The sequence below is a fragment of the Bos grunniens genome, chromosome 22, assembly GCF_055505025.1.
Source record: "Bos grunniens cultivar Pamir isolate PY7600 chromosome 22, Bosgru_T2T1.0, whole genome shotgun sequence".
NCBI lineage: Eukaryota > Metazoa > Chordata > Mammalia > Artiodactyla > Bovidae > Bos > Bos grunniens.
In genome coordinates, this window is record NC_141186.1 from 16759066 (window position 1) to 16779467 (window position 20402).

General features: G+C 39.4%; 1 protein-coding gene and 1 non-coding gene across 4 annotated transcripts in view; one reads left to right on the forward strand and one right to left on the reverse strand.

Annotated features, from left to right (window-relative positions):
* Positions 1 to 20402, forward strand: part of KIF15 (kinesin family member 15) — a 56860-nt gene that overhangs the window by 1681 nt on the left and 34777 nt on the right. For all 3 annotated transcript variants that reach the window (XM_086366310.1, XM_086366311.1, XM_086366312.1), the window contains exons 2-6: positions 9669 to 9711; positions 10213 to 10396; positions 13264 to 13340; positions 16699 to 16736; positions 20095 to 20192. In XM_086366310.1, coding sequence (XP_086222436.1) covers positions 9669 to 9711; positions 10213 to 10396; positions 13264 to 13340; positions 16699 to 16736; positions 20095 to 20192 — 440 coding nt within the window. The remainder of the gene's footprint in view (positions 1 to 9668; positions 9712 to 10212; positions 10397 to 13263; positions 13341 to 16698; positions 16737 to 20094; positions 20193 to 20402) is intronic.
* Positions 12325 to 12397, reverse strand: TRNAE-CUC (transfer RNA glutamic acid (anticodon CUC)). The gene has a single exon. It is a non-coding gene; the product is annotated as a tRNA-Glu (tRNA).

The window sequence follows — 20402 nt, forward strand, 5'->3', positions numbered from 1 at the left end:
CAACAACTAATTGGCTTGCTATCTTGTCTAGTTGTAGTCATTATTTAAAGTGGCATGCTGAAGTCTCCAACTATTATTGGTGAAGTCTCCAACTATTAATAGTCTCCAACTAAAATTGTCTGTTTTCTGTTCATTTCTTGTCAGTTCTTGTATTTTGGTGCTTTGTTATTAGGTAGATATGTTTTTATCTGTGTTTTTTTCCTGGTGATTTGACCCTTTTATGATTATAAAATGTTCCTTTTTATCTCTAGTATCTTTGTTTTAAAGTCCATTTTGTCTGAAACCTGTGTGGCCACTCCCACTTTCTTATGATGGCTGTTTGCATGAGATAATCTTTTTTTCATCCTTTCACTCGCAAAGTGAAAGTGTATCTTTGAATCTAAAGGGTGTTTCCTGAAGACAGTATATAGTCTGACAATCTCTGCCTTTTGATTGGGTCTGACAATCTCTGCGTTTTGATTGGGTTGTTTAATCTACTCATGTGTTGTTATTGATTTGGTTGGATTCACATCTGCCATTTTACTTTTCTTTTTCTGTGTGTCTCAGGTCTTTCATGGTCCTCTGTTCTTCATTCACTGTGTTTTTGTTTAACGGTTGCTCTAGGGTTTAACATATCCATCTTAACAGCATCAGCTTCAGATTTATACTAGCTTAATTCCAGTGATATAAACATTACTCCTGTGTAGATCTATTCCCTTTTATCCTCTTTTTTGGTGTTATTATTATTGTTATTATCTGGCTGTAATGTCTTGTGGGATGTTAGGTCCCTGACTAGGGATAGAACCCCAGCCACTGTAGTGAGAGCACAGAGCCCTACCTACTGGTCTGCCAGGGAATGCCTGGTATTATTAAACACATTAACATGTATTGTTACAAACTCAACAGTATGTTACTTTACATCTTATTCATTTCCTTAGTCTATTACAGGTTTGTTCCTACACACCTTCTCTGTGATATTTTGGCAAATATATATATATTATGTTTCTATATGTTATACATCCAATGATACCTTATCAGTTCAGTCGCTCAGTCTTGTCTGATTCTTTGCGACCCCATGGACTGCAGTACACCAGGCTTCTCTGTCCATCGCCAGCTCCCAGAGCTTACTCAAACTCATGTCCATTGAGTTGTTGATGCCATCCAACCATCTCCTCTGTCGTCTGCTTCTCCTCCCAACTTCAATCTTTCCCAGCATCAGGGTCTTTTCCGGTGAGTCAGTTCCTCGCATCAGGTGGCCAAAGTATTGGAGTTTCAGCTTTAGCATCAGTCCTTCCAATGAATATTCAGGACTTATTTCCTTTAGGATGGATTGGTTGCATCTCCTTGCTGTCCAAGGGACTCTCAAGAGTCTTCTCCAACACCATAGTTCAAAAGCATCAATTCTTCAGCACTCAGCTTTCTTTATAATCCAACTCTCACATCCATACATGACCACTGGAAAAACCATAGCTTTGACTAGATGGACTAGCTTTGACCAGTTGGCAAAGTAATGTCTGCTTTTTAATATGCTGTCTAGGTTGGTCATAGCTTTTCTTCCAAAGAGCAAGCATCCTTTAATTTCATGGCTGCAGTAACCATCTGCAGTGATTTTGGAGCCCCCAAAATAAAGTCTGTCCCTGTTTCCTCATCTATTTGCCATGAAGTGATGGGACCAGATGCCATGATCTTTGTTTTCTGAATGTTGAGTTTCAAGCTAACTTTTTCACTCTCTTCTTCTACTTTCATCAAGAGGCTCTTTAGTTCTTCTTCGCTTTCTACCCTAACAGTGGTGTCATCTGCATATATGAGGTTCTTGTTATTTCTGCCAGCAATCTTGAGTCCAGCTTGTACGCTTTCTGCCATAAGGATGGTGTCATCTGCATATCTGAGGTTATTGATCTTTCTCCTGGCAATCTCAACTCCAGCTTGTGCTTTTTCCAGTCCAGCATTTCTCATGATATACCCTGCATATAAGTTAAATAAGTAGGGTGACAGTATACAGCCTTGACGTACTCCTTTCCTGATTTGGAACCATGTTGTTCCATGTCCAGTTCTGACTGTTGCTTCTTGACCTGCATACAGATTTTTCAGGTGGTCTGATATTCCCATCTCTTGGAGAATTTTCCACAGTTTGTTGTGATCCACACAGTCAAAGGCTTATGATACTTTATATGCTATGCTAAATTGCTTCAGTAGTGTCTGACTGTTTGCAACCTACCAACTGTAGCCTGCCAGACTCCTCTGTCCATGGGATTTTCCAGGCAAGAATACTGGAGTGGGGATCTTAGGGATCCCCATGGGATCCAGTGGGGATCTGGAGTGAAGTGAAGAATACTTCTCCAAGGGATCTTCCTGATAGGGTTCGAACCCACTTCTCTTGCATCTCCTGCATTGGCAGGCAGGTTCTTTACCACTGGCACCACCTGGAAGCCTGATACCTTTTATGCATATTATTTTATACATTTTTATTTACAATTTTTAAAAATAAACAGGAGAAAACAGACATTTCTACGTTTTTTCTTTTTTTAATTATATGATTGCTGTAACTTGATGCTCTTTGATTTTTTTTCCACGTGAATTTGAGTTTGATTGTCTGTGATCACTTACCTGGTCTTAGGACTTAATGAAGCTCAGGTTCTTGATGTCTTGTCACAGAAAGAATTCAGTGAGAGACAAAGTGATAGGTAAGAATTGAATTTATTTAAATATAAGCACACTCTACAAATGGAGTGTGGACCATCTCAGAAGGTGAGGGGCCTCGAAATGTGGCAAGTGGTTAGTTTTTACGGGCAGGATAATTTCGTAGTCTGTTGAGTGGGTGGATTATTTCAGTTACTTCACAGAAAGGGTGGAGATTTCCAGGAAGTGGGCCACTGCCCACTGTTTGTTCTTTGATTATTGTTCTTGTTCAGTTGGTAAGCCTGCTAAGACTCTTTGCCATTTCACAGACTGTAGCATGCCGGGCTTCCCTGTCCTTTACTATCTCCCAAAGTTTGCTAAAACTCATGTCCATTGAGTTGGTGTTGCTATCCAACCATCTCATCCTCTGCTGCCCCCTTCTCCTTTTGCCTTCAATCTTTCCCAGCATCAGGGCGTTTTCCAGTGAGTCAGCTCTTCACATCAAGTTGCATCAAGTGGCCAAAGTATTGGAGCTTCAGCTTCAGCATCAGTCCTTCCAATGAATATTCAGGGTTGATTTCCTTTACAATTGACTGGTTTGATATTCTTGTAGTCCAAGGGACTCTCAAGAGTCTTCTCCAGCACCACAATTCAGAAGCATCCGTTCTTCGGCGCTCAGTCTTCTTTATGGTCCAACTCTCACATCCATACATGACTATTGGAAAAACTGTAGCTTTGACTATATGGACCTTTATAGGCAAAGTGATGTCTCTGCTTTTTAATATGTTGTCTAGGTTGGTCATAGCTTTTCTTCCAAGGAGCAGGTGTCTTTTAATTGCATGGCTGCAGTCACCATCTGCAGTGATTTTGAAGCCCAAGAAAATAAAACCTGTCACTGTCTCCACTTTTTCTTCTATTTGCCATGAAGTGATGGGACCAGATGCCATGATTTTAGTATTTTGGATGTTGTGTTTCAACCCAGCTTTTTCACTCTTCTCTTTCACCCTCATTAAGAGAGTCTTTGATTCCTCTTTATTTTCTGCCATTAGAGGTGTTATCATGTGTATATCTGAGGTTGTTGATATTTTTCCCAGCAGTCTTGATTCCAGCTTGTGCTGCATAGAAGTTAAATAAGCAGGGTAACGATATGCAGCCTTGATGTACTCCTTTCCCAATTTTCAATCAGTCAGTTGTTCTGTGTAAGGTTCTCACTGTTGCTTCTTGACCTGCATACAAATTTCTCAGGAGATAGGTAAGATGATCTGGTATTCCCATCCCTTTGAGAATTTTTCACAGTTGGTTGTGATCCACACAGTCAAAGGCTTCCTTGTAGTCAATGAAGCAGCTGTCTTTCTGGAATTCTTGCTTTCTCTGTGATCCAACGAATGTTGGCAATTTGATCTCTGGTTCCTCTGCCTCTCTGAAACCCAGCTTGTACATCTGGAAGTTCTCATTTCATGTACTGCTGAAGCCTAGCTTGAAGGATTTTGAACATAACATTGCTTGCATGTGAAATGAGCATAGTTGTATGGTAGTTTGAATATTCTTTGGCATTGCTCTTCTTTCGGATTGGAATTAAAACTGACCTTTTCCAGTCTTGTGGCCACTGCTGAGTTTTCCAAATTTGCTGACATACTGTGTTCAGCACTTTGACAGCAACATCTTTTAGGATTTGAAATGGAATTTGATATGGAATTCCGTCACCTCCCCTAACTTTGTTCCTAGTACTGCTTCCTAAGGCCCACTTGACTTCAGACTCCAGGATATCAGGCTTTAGGTGAGTGACCACACCATTGTGATTATCGGGTCATTAAGACCTTTTTTGTATCATTCTTCTGTGTATTCTTGCCACCTCTTCTTAATCTCTTCTGCTTCTGTTAGGTCCATACCATTTCTGTCCTTTATGCTGCCCATCCTTGCAATGGGTGTGAAATTCATTGCAAGCAATGAAATGTGCCCTTGATATGTTCAATTTTCTTGAAGAGATCTCTAATCTTTCCCATTGTATTGTTTTCCTCTATTTCTCTGCATGGTTCATTGAAGAAAGCCTTCATATCTCTCCTTGCTGTTCCCTGGAACTCTGCATTCAATCGAATATTCTTTCCCTTTCTCCCTTGCCTTTTGCTTTTCTTCTTTCTTCAGCTACTTGTAAGGCCTCCTCAGACAAGCACTTTGCCCTCTTTGTTCTTTGATGATTGGCCTGAAAGATCGTGGTACTGGTTGGTATGTCCCTTAGCTTATGCTAGTATATTACAGTAAGCATATAATGAGGGTCAAGGTCCACTGGAAGTCAGATCTTCCACCATCTTTGACTGAGTTTGTTCTAACCAGTTTTTGTCGTGTCCAGTGTCTGTGTCATTCTTTTAAATGTTGTGCCCTGCCCCCTTCCCTCCTGTTTGACTGAGAAGTCAACTGTTAATCTAAATTAGGTAATGATTAGTCTCTTAAGTAATGACTTCCAGCACTTCTACTGTGATGCATCAGTTGGTCTGTTTGTGTTTATCCTGTTTGGGATTTGTTTAACTTCCTGGATATGTAGATCATTTTTTAATGGATTTTGGGAAGTTTGGGCCATTATTTCTTTGACTTTTTTCTGTTCTCTCTCTCTTCTCCCCATTTGTGCATGTTGGTATGCTTAATGTGGGCCTACATTTCTGCAAGTTTCACTTCACTTTTCATTTTTTTTCTCTCTGTTCTTTGGCCTTCATAATCTCTGTTGATCTTAGAGCTTGGTTGTTCTTTTTTTCTTTCAGCTCAAAGTTAATGTAATTATGATTTCCTTTAGTTCTGGACATCTTTGTAATGGCTACTTTAAAGTCTTTTTCCTGATATCAACATGTAAGCACTCTCACAGGCTTTTTATTCTGATTTATGGGTCATACTTTCTTGTTTCTTTGAATTCCTTGCAGTTTTTTTGTTAGAAACTAGACATCTTGGGTAATACATTGTAGCAACTCTGGGTAAGTGGTCTCTGCATCCTCTAGGATTTATTATGTACAGCAAATAAGGAGAACATCAGAATCTTTCCAAAGCAGTCTCTCTGAACAGCAAAATTGAGGAGGTTTTAAGCTAAGGCTATATGTATATTCATGAAAGCACTTGATTGGACAGATGAAATTTAGCGTAGAGTTGGGGCAGAGGTCAACAAAGTCCAGGCTTTAGTTGACTGAAGTCTGGAGCTTCAACATCATCATTCCACCCTCTCCCTGGGTAGGAGCCTTAGGTCTTCAAGAACTCAAATATATATTGTGTGTTTCCCTTGAGTAGCCAGGAGCATGCCCCAAGGCTGCACTATTGTTTCTTGACTGCTCCTCCCTTGTTTCTGCATTTCCTCCTTTCAGTTCAGTTCAGTTCAGTCGTGTCCAACTCTTTGCCACCCCATGAATCGCAGCATGCCACGCTTCCCTGTCCATCACCAACTCCCGGAGTTCACCAAACTCATGTCCATCGAGTCAGTGATGCTATCCAGTCATCTCATCCTCTGTCATCCGCTTCTCCTCCTGCCCCCAATCCCTCCCAGCGTCAGAGTCTTTTCCAATGAGTCAACTCTTCGCGTGAGGTGGCCAAAGTATTAGAGTTTCAGCTTTAGCATCAGTCCTTCCAAAAAACACCCAGGATTGATCTTTAGAATGGACTGGTTGGATCTCCTTGCAGTCCAAGGGACTCTCAAGAGTCTTCACCAACACCACAGTTCAAAAGCATCAATTCTTCGGCTCTCAGCTTTCTTCACAGTCCAACTCTCACATCCATACATGAACACTGGAAAAACCATAGCCTTGACTAGATGGACCTTTGTTGGCAAAGTAATGTCTCTGGTTTTGAATATGCTATCTAGGTTGGTCATAACTTTTCTTCCAAGGAGTAAGCGTCTTTTAATTTCATGGCTGCAAGCACCATCTGCAGTGATTTTGGAGCCCCCCAAAATAAGGTCGAATACTGTTTCCACTGTTTCCCCATCTATTTCCCATGAAGTGGTGGGACCAGATGCCATGATCTTCGTTTTCTGAATGTTGAGCTTTAAGCCAACTTTTTCACTCTCCACTTTCACTTTCATCAAGAGGCTTTTGAGTTCCTCTTCACTTTATGCCATAAGGGTGGTGTCATCTGCATATCTGAGGTTATTGAGATTTCTCCCGGCAATCTTGATTCCACCTTGTGCTTCGTCCAGCCCAGCGTTTCTCATAATGTACTCTGCATATAAATTAAATAAGCAGGGGGACAATATACAGCCTTGACGTACTCCTTTTCCTATTTGGAACCAGTCTGTTGTTCCATGTCCAGTTCTAACTGTTGCTTCCTGACCTGCATACAGGTTTCTCAAGAGGCAGGTCAGGTGGTCTGGTATTCCCATCTCTTTAGGAATTTTCCACAGTTTATTGTGATCCGCACAGTCAAGGCTTTGGCATAGTCAGTAAAGCAGAAATAGATGTTTTTCTGGAACTCTCTTGCTTTTTCGATGATGCAGTGGATGTTGGCAATTTAATCTCTGGTTCCTCTGCCTTTTCTAAAATCAGCTTGAACATCGGGAAGTTCACGGTTCACGTATTGCTAAAGCCTGGCTTGGAGAATTTTCAGCATTACTTTACTAGCGTGTGAGATGAGTGCAATTGTGCGGTAGTTTGAGCATTCTTTGGCATTGCCTTTCTTTGGGATTGGAATGAAAACTGACCTTTTCCAGTCCTGTGGCCACTGCTGAGTTTTCCAAATTTGCTGGCATATTGAGTGCAGCACTTTTACAGCATCATCTTCCAGGATTTGAAATAGCTCAACTGGAATTCCATCATGTCCACTAGCTTTGTTCATAGTGATGCTTTCTAAGGCCCACTTGACTTCACATTCCAGGATGTCTGGCTCTAGGTGAGTGATCACACCATCGTGATTATCTGGGTCGTGAAGATCTTTTTTGTACAGTTCTTCTGTGTATTCTTGCCACCTCTTCTTAATATCTTCTGCTTCTGTTAGGTCCATACCATTTCTGTCCTTTATCGAGCCCATCTTTCCATGAAATGTTCCCTTAGTATCTCTCATTTTCTTGAAGAGATCTCTAGTCTTTCCATTTCTGTTGTTTTCGTCTTTTTCTTTGCACTGTTGGCTGAGGAAGGCTTTCTTATCTCTCCTTGCTATTCTTTGGAACTCTGCATTCACATGCTTATATCTTTGCTTTTCTCCTTTTGTTTTTGCTTCTTTTCTTTTCAAAGCTGTTTGTAAGGCCTCCTCAGACAGCCATTTTGCTTTTTTGCATTTCTTTTCCATGGGGATGGTCTTGATCCCTGTTTCCTGTACAATGTCATGAATCTCCGTCCATAGTTCATCAGGCACTCTATCAGATCTAGTCCCTTAAATCTATTTCTCACTTCCACTGTATAATCATAAGGGATTTGATTTAGGTCATACCTGAATGGTCTAGTGGTTTTCCCTACTTTCTTCAATTTAAGTCTGAATTTGGCAATAAGGAGTTCATGATCTGAGCCACAGTCAGCTCCTGGTCTTGTTTTTGCTGACTGTATAGAGCTTCTCCATCTTTGGCTGCAAAGAGTATAATCAGTCTGATTTCGGTGTTGACCATCTAGTGATGTCCATGTGTAGACTCTTCTCTTATGTTGTTGGAAGAGGGTGTTTGCTATGACCAGTGCATTCTCTTGGCAAAACTCTATTAGCCTTTGCCCTGCTTCATTCCTTATTCCAAGGCCAAATTTGCCTGTTACCCCAGGTGTTTCTTGACTTCCTACTTTTGCATTCCAGTCCCCTATAATGAAAAGGACATCTTTTTTGAGTGTTAGTTCTAAAAGGTCTTTTAGGTCTTCATAGAACCATTCAACTTCAGCTTCTTCAGCGTTATTGAGTGGGGCATAGGCTTGGATTACCGTGATATTGAATGGTTTGCCTTGGAAACAAACAGAGATCATTCTGTCGTTTTTGAGATTGCATCCAAGTACTGCATTTTGGACTCCTTTGTTGACCATGATGGCTACTCCATTTCTTCTAAGGGATTCCTGCCCACAGTAGTAGATATAATGGTCATCTGAGTTAAATTCACCCATTCCAGTCCATTTTAGTTCGCTGATTCCTAGAATGTCGACGTTCACTCTTGCCGTCTCTTGTTTGACCACTTCCAATTTGCTTGATTCATGGACCTGACATTCCAGTTTCCTATGCATTTTTGCTCTTTTACAGCATCAGACCTTACTTCTATTACCAGTTGCATCCACAACTGGGTATTGTTTTTGCTTTGGCTCCATCCCTTCATTCTTTCTGGAGTTATTTCTCCACTGGTCTCCAGTAGCATATTGGGCACCTACCGACCTGGGGAGTTCCTTTTTCAGTATCCTATCATTTTGCCTTTTTATACTGTTCATGGGGTTCTCAAGGCAAGAATACTGAAGTGGTTTGCCATTCCCTTCTCCAGTGGACCACATTCTGTCAGACCTCTCCACCATGACCCGCCCTTCTTAGGTGGCCCCACACGGCATGGCATAGTTTCATTGAGTTAGACAAGGCTGTGGTCCATGTGATTAGATTGACTAGTTTTCTGTGATTATGGTTTCTATGTCTGCCCTCTGAGGCCTCTTGCAACACCTACCGTCTTACTTGGGTTTCTCTTACCTTGGATGTGGGGTCTCTCTTCACGGCTGCTCCAGCAAAGCGCAACCACTTCTCCTTACCTTGAATGAGTGGTATCTCTTCACAGCTGCCCCTCCTGACCTTGAACGTGGAGTAGCTCCTCTCAGCCCTCCTGCCGAGATCATTAATTATCCCTCCCTTAAGATCATTAATTACTGAGACCTGTTGAAGGGCAAACATTGGGCCAGGCTTAGATCACAAAATGGCTTTAGCCACAATGAGTTCTTTTATGTTGAGAAAGCCATTTTTGGTTCACTTTCTGCAGGGACCCCTTAACCAGTCTGCTCACAGTTAGAATAGGTAGGAAGATCGAGGCCTGTCCCCTGACCTGCCCAGGCCAGACACCCTGGAGACTGATGAGTGTGAGCAACTGAAGAACAGGCTAGAAAAATGGGGTTTTTATGTTGCACTCTAAAAAATCTTTACTGACTTCTTATCTTTTTTTCTAGCTGAGTTACGCAATGTGACAAACTGTCAGTCTAACCAACCAAGGTAAGGAAAAAATATTAAGAATGAGGCCGAAAGAATTAAGGGTGTAGTATTCCAAAAACAACCATTTAGCATAGTAAGGGATCCTTGTTTCAGTGTTAACCTTTGTCCTCAGCTACTTGGAAATACAGAACAATCATGTCTCCTCTCTAGCCCTATCTTCTCAATTTCCAGGTTAAAAGATGAAATCAATAACATAGTTCTCCTTTAGAATGACTTAGTTTATTATTGCTTTTAAGAGGGAAACCAGAGATAAGCAGAGTTTCGAATTACGTGTCAGTTAGTTTCAAGTAGTAAAGTCTTGAAAATGGCAATTGTGAAGAGATCAGAGGAAGTTATAAATCAGTAAAGGGTTTGGGTCATGTGTGACTCTTGAAAAGCGGTCAGTGTTAACTGACAGATTTTGGGCTTGTTGGGGAAACTTGACCCAGGAACACTACAGGCAATAGGAGGCTCAGATTCTTTTTCTCCTGTAAATTGAGCTACTACGTCTTTTGTCTTTAGTAATGAAGGTGATGCTATCAAAGTTTTCGTACGAATACGCCCACCTATAGAGGGTTCTGGATCAGCTGATGGAGAGCAAAACTTATGCTTATCTGTGCTCTCTTCTACGACTCTCCGGCTGCACTCCAACCCTGAGCCTAAGACCTTCGTGTTTGATCATGTGGCCAACATGGACACGACTCAGGTAATGATAATTTGGGGAGCTCCACTTATCATTTGGGACATACAAGATTCTGTTACTTGGGAGAATTTCATTTCTGATTTCATCAGTTCAACAGATCTCAAGTAAGTAAGGAAGTGCACATATTCCATTAGCATTTTAGATTTAATTTCATTAAATATTTTTCTGCCTCCGTCAAAATTTGAACAGCATGACAAGCCTGTTTTACTTTCCCTCTCCAACCAGTGATGGAGGTTATTGAAAGTATACTTTTGAGAACCCCTGGATGATTGATAAGTAAAGTTGAACTGCCTAGTTTAAGAATATCTTAGTTCTGGCTGCTGTTACACAAATAGGAGACTGGGTGGTTTAAACAATAAACATCTATTTCTCAGAGTTCTGGAGGTTGGGAAATCCAAGAGCAAGTGCCAGAGATGCAGTGTCTTGTGAGGACTCCCTAGATTGTAGACAGCTTCCTTCCACTGTGTCCTCACGTGGTGGAAAGAGAGAATTCTGTGTGTCTTTTGTTATCAGGGAACTCAGGCATACCTTGTTTTATTGCACTTTGCAGATACTGGGTTTATTTATATACAATTGAAGGTTTGTGGCAACTCTGCATTTTTCCAACAGCATTGCTCACTTCATGTCCTTGTGTCACACTGTGGTCAATATTTCTTGAAATATTTCATACTTTTTCATTTGTGACCCCATATCCTTTGTGACTATATATTTGTTATGGTGATCTGTGATCAGAAATCTTTGATGTTACTGTTGTAACTCTTTGCATTTTTTAGCAATAAAGTATTTTTATATTAAGACCATATACATTGTTTTCTTAGAAATAATCTGTCCCACACTTAATAGACTATAGTATAGTATAAAGTTAACTTTGATATGGACTGGAAAACTGAAAAGTTCACGTGACTCGCTTTGCTGCTATATTCACTTTATTGAGATTGTCTGGAAATGAACCTACAATATCTCCAAGGTGTGTCCATACTGGATCACTAGGGCTCCAGTCTCATGATTACTTACTTCCCAAGGACCCCATCTCCAAATACCATCACACTTGGGCTTAGTATTTCAATGTGGGAATTTTAGGGAGGTTACAGAAATTCAAGGGCTTCCCACACAGCTCACTGGTAAAGAATCTGCCTGCCAAGCAGATGTGGTTTCGATCCCTTTGTCGGGAAGATCCCCTGGAGAAGGAAATGGCAACCCACTCCGGTATTCTTACCTGGAGAATCCCATGGACAGAGGAGCCTGGTGGGCTACAGTTCATGGGGTTGCAAATGAGTTGGACATGACTTATTGACTAAAACCACTTAGAGAGTGATCAACATAAGATTACTATGGTGTTGGGACTTCCTTGATGGTCCAGTGGTTAAGACTCATCCCTCGTGGGGGAACTAAGATTCCCACCTGCTGCAGGGCACAGCCAAAAAAATAATTACTATGCTTTCAATAACTTGCTAATTAAGAACAATTTGGTTAAAATCTAGTCAGCACTGTTCACTGAAACTTTCTGTGGTAATAGAAATGTTCTGTATCTGTGCTGTCCATTGCATTAGCCTTTAGCCACACATGGTTATTTAAGTTTAAATTAATTAAGATTAATTAAAATTTAAAACCCACCTTTTCAGATTATTAGTTTCTCAGATGTCCTAGCCACATGTGGCTAGTCATGTGTGATATATGAATAGTGTGTCTGAGGACCTGACTTTAATAGCCACATATGGCTAATGTTTATTGCATTGGACATCACACATATTGTGTTCCCTCGTAATATACATGATTTGCGTTTTTGGTGACACATAGATTTTTAGATCTTTTTTTTCATCTAGGACATGTCTGAAAAATGGAAATAGAAAGTGAGTCACATATATATTAATAATTTAAAAAATTTTAATAGCTACAGTTTTGGCTGTTCTGCATACCTTGCAGGATCTTAGTTCCCTGACCAGGGATCGAACCTGGGCCCTCAGAAGTGAGAACACCGAGTCCTAACCACTGGACCACCAAGGAATTTCCTAGTAACTACATCTTTAAAAAATTAAAAAGAAATGGGTAAAATTAATTTTAATTCTGTATCTTATTTGACCTTGTATATCTAAAATGCATTTCAACATGTAATGAACATAAAGCAAGTTATTAATGAGGTATTTTCCATTGTTTTTTTCATGTTCAACCTTTCAAAACTGATGATTGTTTTATATTTACAACACATCTCAAATTGAACTAGACACACTTCAGGTGCTCTGTAGCCATGTGTGACTCACGGCTGCTAATACTGGGCAGTGCAGGTGTCTAATTCTTGGTTTGTTAATACAAGTGCATCTATTGTTGTACAGTCACTCAGTTGTGTCCGACTCTTTGCGACCCCATGAACTGCAGCCTGCCGGGCTTCCCTGTCCTTCAGCATCTCCCAGAGTTCACTCAAACTCATGTCCATTGAGTCAGTGATGTCATCCAACCATCTCATCCTCTACTGTCCCCCTCTCCCAGCTTCAGGGTCTTTTCTAATGATGCATCTACTTGTATATAAAAAAGAAAGGAAAAATCAGATAAAAGTTTGTGGGAAAAGTACTGAAGAACATATAGGAGTATGTATTTTATGCTAATAGCAGTATAATATTGTGTGCAACATGCTAATTTCTATATAAAGTCTAGATGTGGGGTTTAAATCTATAATTGCATAGCAGATTAATGGATATAATTATGTTTACAGCTTTATCATCTTAGATATTTTAGCCTTTTTTTGTATAGTGGATATAATTTTCACATTGCAAATGACAATTTACACACAAATTTTATTATATTTTAGAATGTCGTTTAGGGAAAACGTTTTCATTTTTGTAAAATGTTAACGTATTTGGTGCTTACATTTATAGGAGTCTATGTTCTCAACTGTGGCCAAAGGCATTGTGGAGTCTTGCATGAGCGGTTACAATGGCACCATCTTTGCATAGTAAGTTGTCTCCTGTGTTCTTATACAAGGTTACAATAGTAAGTGCTTCTATTTGTTTCCTATGGCTGCTGTAACAGATGACCACATACTTAAGTGGCTTGAAACAACACAAATTTATTATCTTACAGTGTTGTGAGTCAGAAGTCCGACAAGGCTCTCTGAGCTAAAATAAAGGTGTCAGCAGGACTGTGTTTTGCTTTTAGGCCATCTCAGCAGACAGAGCTTGGTAATATGTGCACATATACTAAGTCATGTGTGGAGACATATCTACAATTGTTTCTGTTCTTGTCTGTTTCTTTTGAATATATACAGTAAGCTAGACTTGAGTTCATGCTGCTGCTGCTGCTGCTAAGTCGCTTCAGTCGTGTCCGACTCTGTGCGACCCCATAGATGGCGGCCCACCAGGCTCCCCTGTCCCTGGGATTCTCCAGGCAAGAACACTGGAGTGGGTTGCCATTTCCTTCTCCAATGCATGAAAGTGAAAAGTGAAAGTGAAGTCACTCAGTCATGTCCAACTCTAGCGACCCCATGGACTGCAGCCCACCAGGCTCCTCCATCCGTGGGATTTTCCAGGCAAGAGTACTGGAGTGGGGTGCCATTGCCTTCATGCTAATGTCTGACTAATCCAAGGATTGAGAATTGACGTGGGTTCATTCTAACCTTCCTTTTTTATCTGTAACTTCCTGGCTGACAGAAATCTGGATTCCTGTTGCTATCATCCATTTATTTATTTGTTCAGCCCTAGTACACATGCAAAGCAGTTTCCAAATTGTTATCGTGGATCCCTGTGAGAAACAATTTTACTGAGTACATTGTTGATGCACAGATCCTTTTTTTCCCTTAAGTCCTACAATTTCTAATCAAAACCTCTTTTTGTCAGCTTAGGTCAGCTCCTTTTCTGCCTACTGCCTTCAGTGCAGTGTGTCATGAACTTGTAATCAGTTAGATGCATTTCATCCCAGGGTCTCTGACATCCTAGTTTGATGTGTTTTGCTTGTTTATTGGTCACCCTTTGTGATGTACGGTTTCTTAGTGTATTGACAGTTGCAGAGTCATGTTTTTGGCACGCCTACTGAAGAGAGCAGTCGCTTTCCCTTCAAAGTTCCTCTTGTTGCATTCATAGTCAACCACTTCTTTTTCTCCCAGCCGCTGGATACACTAATATATTTTCCATTGCTCTTTTGCCTTTTCCAAAGAAATCACACAATATGTAGCCTTTTGCTTAGTAAAGTGTACTTGGGATTTTTCTGTGTTGTTGCATCCATCAATAGCTTTTTCTTTCTTTCTTTCTCTGATTGCTTCCAGTTTTTAGTGATTATGAATGTTAGTAAAAACATTCAAATATTGGGTTTTATGTGAACGTAAGTTTTCAAATCACTTGAGTAAATACCTGGAGATACAGTTGCTGGGTCCTATAGTATGAGGAACTATCAAACTGTCTTCAAGACGTATATTGAAAGTGCATGATGATGGGAATTCCCTGGTGAGCCTGTTATTTGGACTTGGTGCTTTCACTGCAGTGGCCTGGGAAAGGAAACTAAGATCCTGTAAACCCCTCAGTGCGGCCAAAATAAAGTGCACAATGATTGTGAATTTCTAAGTATTGGCAGCCTTCAAATATTGCTCTAGATTTAATATTAGAATGTAAGCTGACAATCTTGGCAGGTATACAAGGTGAATTTTATAATTATTTTTTCCTTTTGTCCTAGCAACTGACTTCCTAATTTTATCTAGAACCAGAAGTTTTTAACAGAATGTAGTGAATTTAGTGAATTATATAGTTCATTTTGAATAGTTGATTTTTGTGTGTGTGTGTATGTACCCTTGGTTTATCCATAATAGGCTCAAAATAAAAGAAAATAAAAATCCAGAAGTCTGAAGCTTGGGTTCATCTTGCACACACTTTCTTCCTTGAAAATTTCCCTTTGCCTTTCATGCTTGCTTTTCAGTTGTGTTCAGCAGAACTAAATGTTCTCTCTTCATCCGTGAAGCACTTAACCATTTTCTCATATTTCTTCTCAAGAGAAGAAAGGATTTTTTCTCACAGAATATTTTGAGTGGTAAAGCTTGAAAATGAAATCCCCAGTAACCAGAGATTATGTATCTTCAAAGTGTTTCCTGTAGGCATACTAATCATAGTATTTAGTTTGAAAATTACTTTTGGTAGTTGAGGGTAGAAAGGAGAAGTACATGGAGAGAAGTGAGCATTGATTTGTTGGTTGAATGAGCATACTTTCTGGTTCATGAGCTATTTTTAAAAATATTTATTTATTTAATGTATTGGCAGCACCAGTTGTTAGTTGCGACATGTGGGATCTTGTTTCCTGACCAGGGATCGAACGTGAGCTCCCAGAATTGGAAGCATGGAGTCTTAGCCACTGGACTGCCAAGGAAGTTCCTAAAGTTATTGTTAATAGTGTCCCCTTCACTTTCAAGCAGGGCACACAGCAATATCCATTTCTCATTCTAAGTTAACTAAAGAACTTATCTCCAACCTGCTTCCAAAAGAAATAGGTAAACAAGCAGATTATGCTGTTTTCTAGCTCTTGGGGCATTGAACCAAAAAGTAAACTCAAAATTTTATGTTTGTGCTATGAATCCAAGCTAAACACATTTATCATCCTAACTGACAACTATATTCAACTTAAGTTTTTATTTTTGTATTTTGTTTGTTACCCCTGTTTCTCAGGGTACCTGAGAAATCATGACACTACCCAAAATAAGCCTATAGCCTAAGGATGTTTTTAATTGTTTTATTTTTAGTATGACAATATCTTGGTTCCTTTTAAAGGCAGAATTTAGGAGAATTGCTGCATTATTTAAAACAGAAAAAATTAGGAAAAAAATCCAGTTGGTTCTGGTTCAATAAATTATGATACATTCGTGGAGTACTACGTAGCCATTAAACATAAAGAGGTAGATTTCTATTTACCCATGTAGAAAAATGTCTGAAATTAAGGGGGAAAAAAAACAGGTTGCAGAGAAGTATGAATAACATCATTCCAATTTTATAAATAAAAATTAAATGAAAACTCTGATGGCTGTGTTTGTATACTCTGGAAGGACTTATCAGACAATTAAGAGTAGTTAGCTCTTAGTAGTAGAATAGGAGAGAAGGAAAATGGATCATTCACTTTTTACCTGGTATAAATTTTAAGAAAGAAAGAAAATTAGTTCTTTGTGGGGAAAATTTATATACTAGTAGACTGTATTAAAATTAGGTAGTCTGCTGTCTATGGGATCTCACAGAGTCAGACACGACCGAAGTGACTTAGCAGCAGCAGCAGACCATATTAAAATTAGGTAGTCTTCTAAATTATACGTGTGAAAATAATATATAAAACATTCTTTTTTACAGTGGACAGACTGGTTCAGGGAAAACATTTACCATGATGGGTAAGTAAACTAGAGATTAACATTTACTGGCTTAGTCTACTCTTTCGTGATAACAGAACTTAGCATGTTTTTTGGAAAGTCATACTTTCTGTGTATGATGTTGAACTCATGAAATTAGGGTCATTTCCCACATTCTTGTCAGATTATGACTTCCATTATATAACAGTGAAATCTGTGTTTTTGGCTATTTCCAGTTTAAAGCTTAGCACAGAATATGTGCTTAACTAACAACTTTTGAAGAGGGTTTAATGAATTTTTACATATTTATATACCCGTATAACCACTCTTCTGATCAAAATTCCTAATCAGTAACTACTCCCACTCCACCCCATGATGTATGTATTACTCTGACTTCTGTGTCACTAGTTTCGCTGGGTTTTGCACTTCTGTGAGTGACATTTTACTGTGTTTACTCTTTTATGTCTGGAGTCTTTCTGTCAGCATGAAGACTCTGAGATTCACTCATGTTATTGCATGTAGTAGTAGTTTATTTCCATTACTGTATAATATATTATTGTATGAGTAGACCACATTTTCCATTCTGCTGTTGCTAGAGAGTTTTAGACCCCGTGAATAATGGTGTTATGGACATTTTTTTCTTGTATGTGTCTTTTAAAATTCATTTCTGTTGAACTTTAAACTTCTGGGAGTGGACTTGCTGGGTCACGGTATGTGTACGTTCAGCTTTTGTAGGTAGGGCCATGATAGAGATGTGTCACCGTGGAATTTCCCAGTGCTCCACGTACATGTCCACACTTCATACTGTCCTTTTTAAAAAGTTTAGTTGTTCTGGAGTGTGTGTAGTACTGTCTCATTGTGTTTTTATTTGCACTTCCTTGATTTCCATTGACCACCTTTTATACATTTATTGAACATTTAAATAGCCTCTCTGTTAAATGCACATTCAAGCTTTTTTTCTTATTTAAAAATTAGCATATCGTTTTCTTACTCATTTGTGGGGATTCATAAAATAGGTTAGCTCTTTGTCTATAATATAGATGACAAATTTTTCTCTAGTTTTTTTCTGCTGGCTTACTTATTTCTTATGCCAAAATTTTAGTTTTTATATGGTTGAATTTCAGGGTTGTTTTTTTTTTAATGGTTTCTGAATTGTGAGTTTTAGTAAGAAAGGTCTTCCTTTCTCTGAAATTACAGCAACATACATATAAGTGAGTACTAAAAATATGCCAGGCACTCTTCAAGGCTCTGGTGGTCTGTTCAAGTAAAAGGCAATGTCAAGGCTGTCTTGGAGCTTATAATTCTCATGGGGGATGTACAATTGAAAGCAAATAAATATCTTAGCACTTATGCCAGAGGTAATAAGTAATATGGGCTTCCCTAGTGGCTCATTTGGAGAAGGCGATGGCACCCCACTCCAGTACTCTTGCCTGGCAAATCCCATGGACGGAGGAGCCTGCTAGGCTGCAGTCCATGGGGTCGCAAAGAGTCGGACACGACTGAGCAACTTCACTTTCACTTTTCACTTTCATGCATTGGAGAAGGAAATGGCCACCCACTGCAGTGTTCTTGCCTGGAGAGTCCCAGGGACGGGGGAGCCTGGCAGGCTGCCGTCTCTGGGGTCGCACAGAGTCGGACACAACTGAAGCGACTTAGCAGCAGCAGCAGCACCAACAGTGGCTCGTTGGTAAAGAATCTGTCTGCTGAGCAGGAGATGCGGGTTCAGTCCTTGGGTCAGGAAGATCCTCTGGAAGAGGAACTGGCAACCCACTGCAGTATTCTTGTCTGGGAAATCCCAAGGACAGAGGATCCTGTGGGCTATAGCCCATGGAGTTTCAGAGTTGGACATGACTTAGTGACTAAACAGCAGCAGTAATAAGTGCTGTGAAGAAAAATAAGGGGATAAAAAGGAGCAGGGGGTACTGTTTTAGGTTGATGAGTCAGAGAGGCCTCTTGGGGTGACATTTGAAGAGACTTAATGAAATGAGAAGGAACCTTGAGACTATAGGAGAAGAATCTTCTGCAGAGGGCCTGTCCCTGCAAATTCACAGGCAAGCCCTAAGTTGGGAGTATGCTGAAAAGTATTCAGGGAACAGCAAGAAGACACATGGGGCTAGAGTGGAATTTTCCAGAATTAGGGGCAGGTTGGAAATGTAGCCAGAGGGCAAGTCATGGATTTTAGATTTTTTTTTGAGGGGATGTGAAGTCATGGGAAGGTTTGTTGTTTGTTTGTTTTTAAGAAGCATTGCACGAAGTGATGTTAAATTAAAAGTACTACTCAGGCAGCTGAATGGAGTAGAGACTATAAGAAGGGGTTAGAACAGAAGCAGGATCGCGAGCCGAGTCAGGAGACAAGGCAAGAGATGATAAGGTAACTGTAACGAGTGTGCTGAATATCTTTGTATAGGATTTAGCAGGAAAATGTTAAAAAATTATCTGCACATACTCTAATATTCTGTCCTCTGTGTTCTTTACTTCCATTTTTCTACCGTTTGTGTATACACACACACACACACACACACACACACATATATTTAAGGTACAGTTTATAGGATCCATTTAATATAATTTAGATATAGCACATCAAGATGATGATAATATTTTAAAATTTATTTTCTGTAGCTTTCTTGCATACACCAGCATTTTCTTAGTTCCGGTGGTCTCTAAGGTATAATTATCTAATACGTACAGTAACTTTTAGATCTTTTCTAGCTATATAATTTTTTCTGCTAAACGTAGCTAGTTTGAATTAATATTCCAAAAACTCCTACTACTTACATATCTATGTATTTTTCTCCAGTGTTAACAAAATAAGGGTAGGATTCCTCTTCAGTTTTCTCTCTGTATAGAAATCTTGTGACATATTCCTACAGTATCTTTGTTACCACCCTGGCTTTTATTGCCCAATTAAGAAAATGCTAGCTAATGCTAATTTTTATACCCTGTGAGTTAGTTATTTCCATTATTATCTCCATTTTATAGTGAAAGACTCAAAGAGATTAAGTATTTAATTAGCCCGTGGCCACACTGCCAGTTTATAAAGGTCATCCTAGACGACTGAATGTCTTATGCAACAGTAAAGTATAATTGCTTATTATTTCTGCTAATTTTGATATCTGCAGAAGGAAACATTTCAAGCTTGGGACTTCAATGGATTTTTTAATTTATGAAACAACAGCTGCTTTTTCAAATGGCTTAGTGACTATCATGCACCTGTTGATAGGCTGGTTCTCTTATGCCGTCTCTTACCACAGATTAACTTGTTTGGGAGCCCAGAAGAAACTGATTATACAATGTATCTTCTGTTAAATTGTCTTTCACTGTTGGCATTTTGAAGGACTTCTGTTACAGAATAAAAATGAGCAGTTACGTATCTGTGTTTTTTTATGTTTTTCTTTAGGACCATCTGAATCTGATAATTTTTCTCATAATCTGAGAGGAGTAATCCCTCGAAGTTTTGAATATTTATTTTCCTTAATTGAACGTGAAAAAGAGAAGGTAAAACTTACTGTAAAAATAAAGGGAATTCCATGCAATATCTACTTTTGAGTAGTTAACTACTAATAATAGTTCATGATACATGGAGGGGTATAACTGGTCATCTACACGTGGATAGGCTAGAGTGGTATAAAAAATCCTTCAGTTCTCAAGATAAAATTAAGGATTCTGAGTTTTCTATTTCTAAAGGTTCTAGTCTATAAAACATGC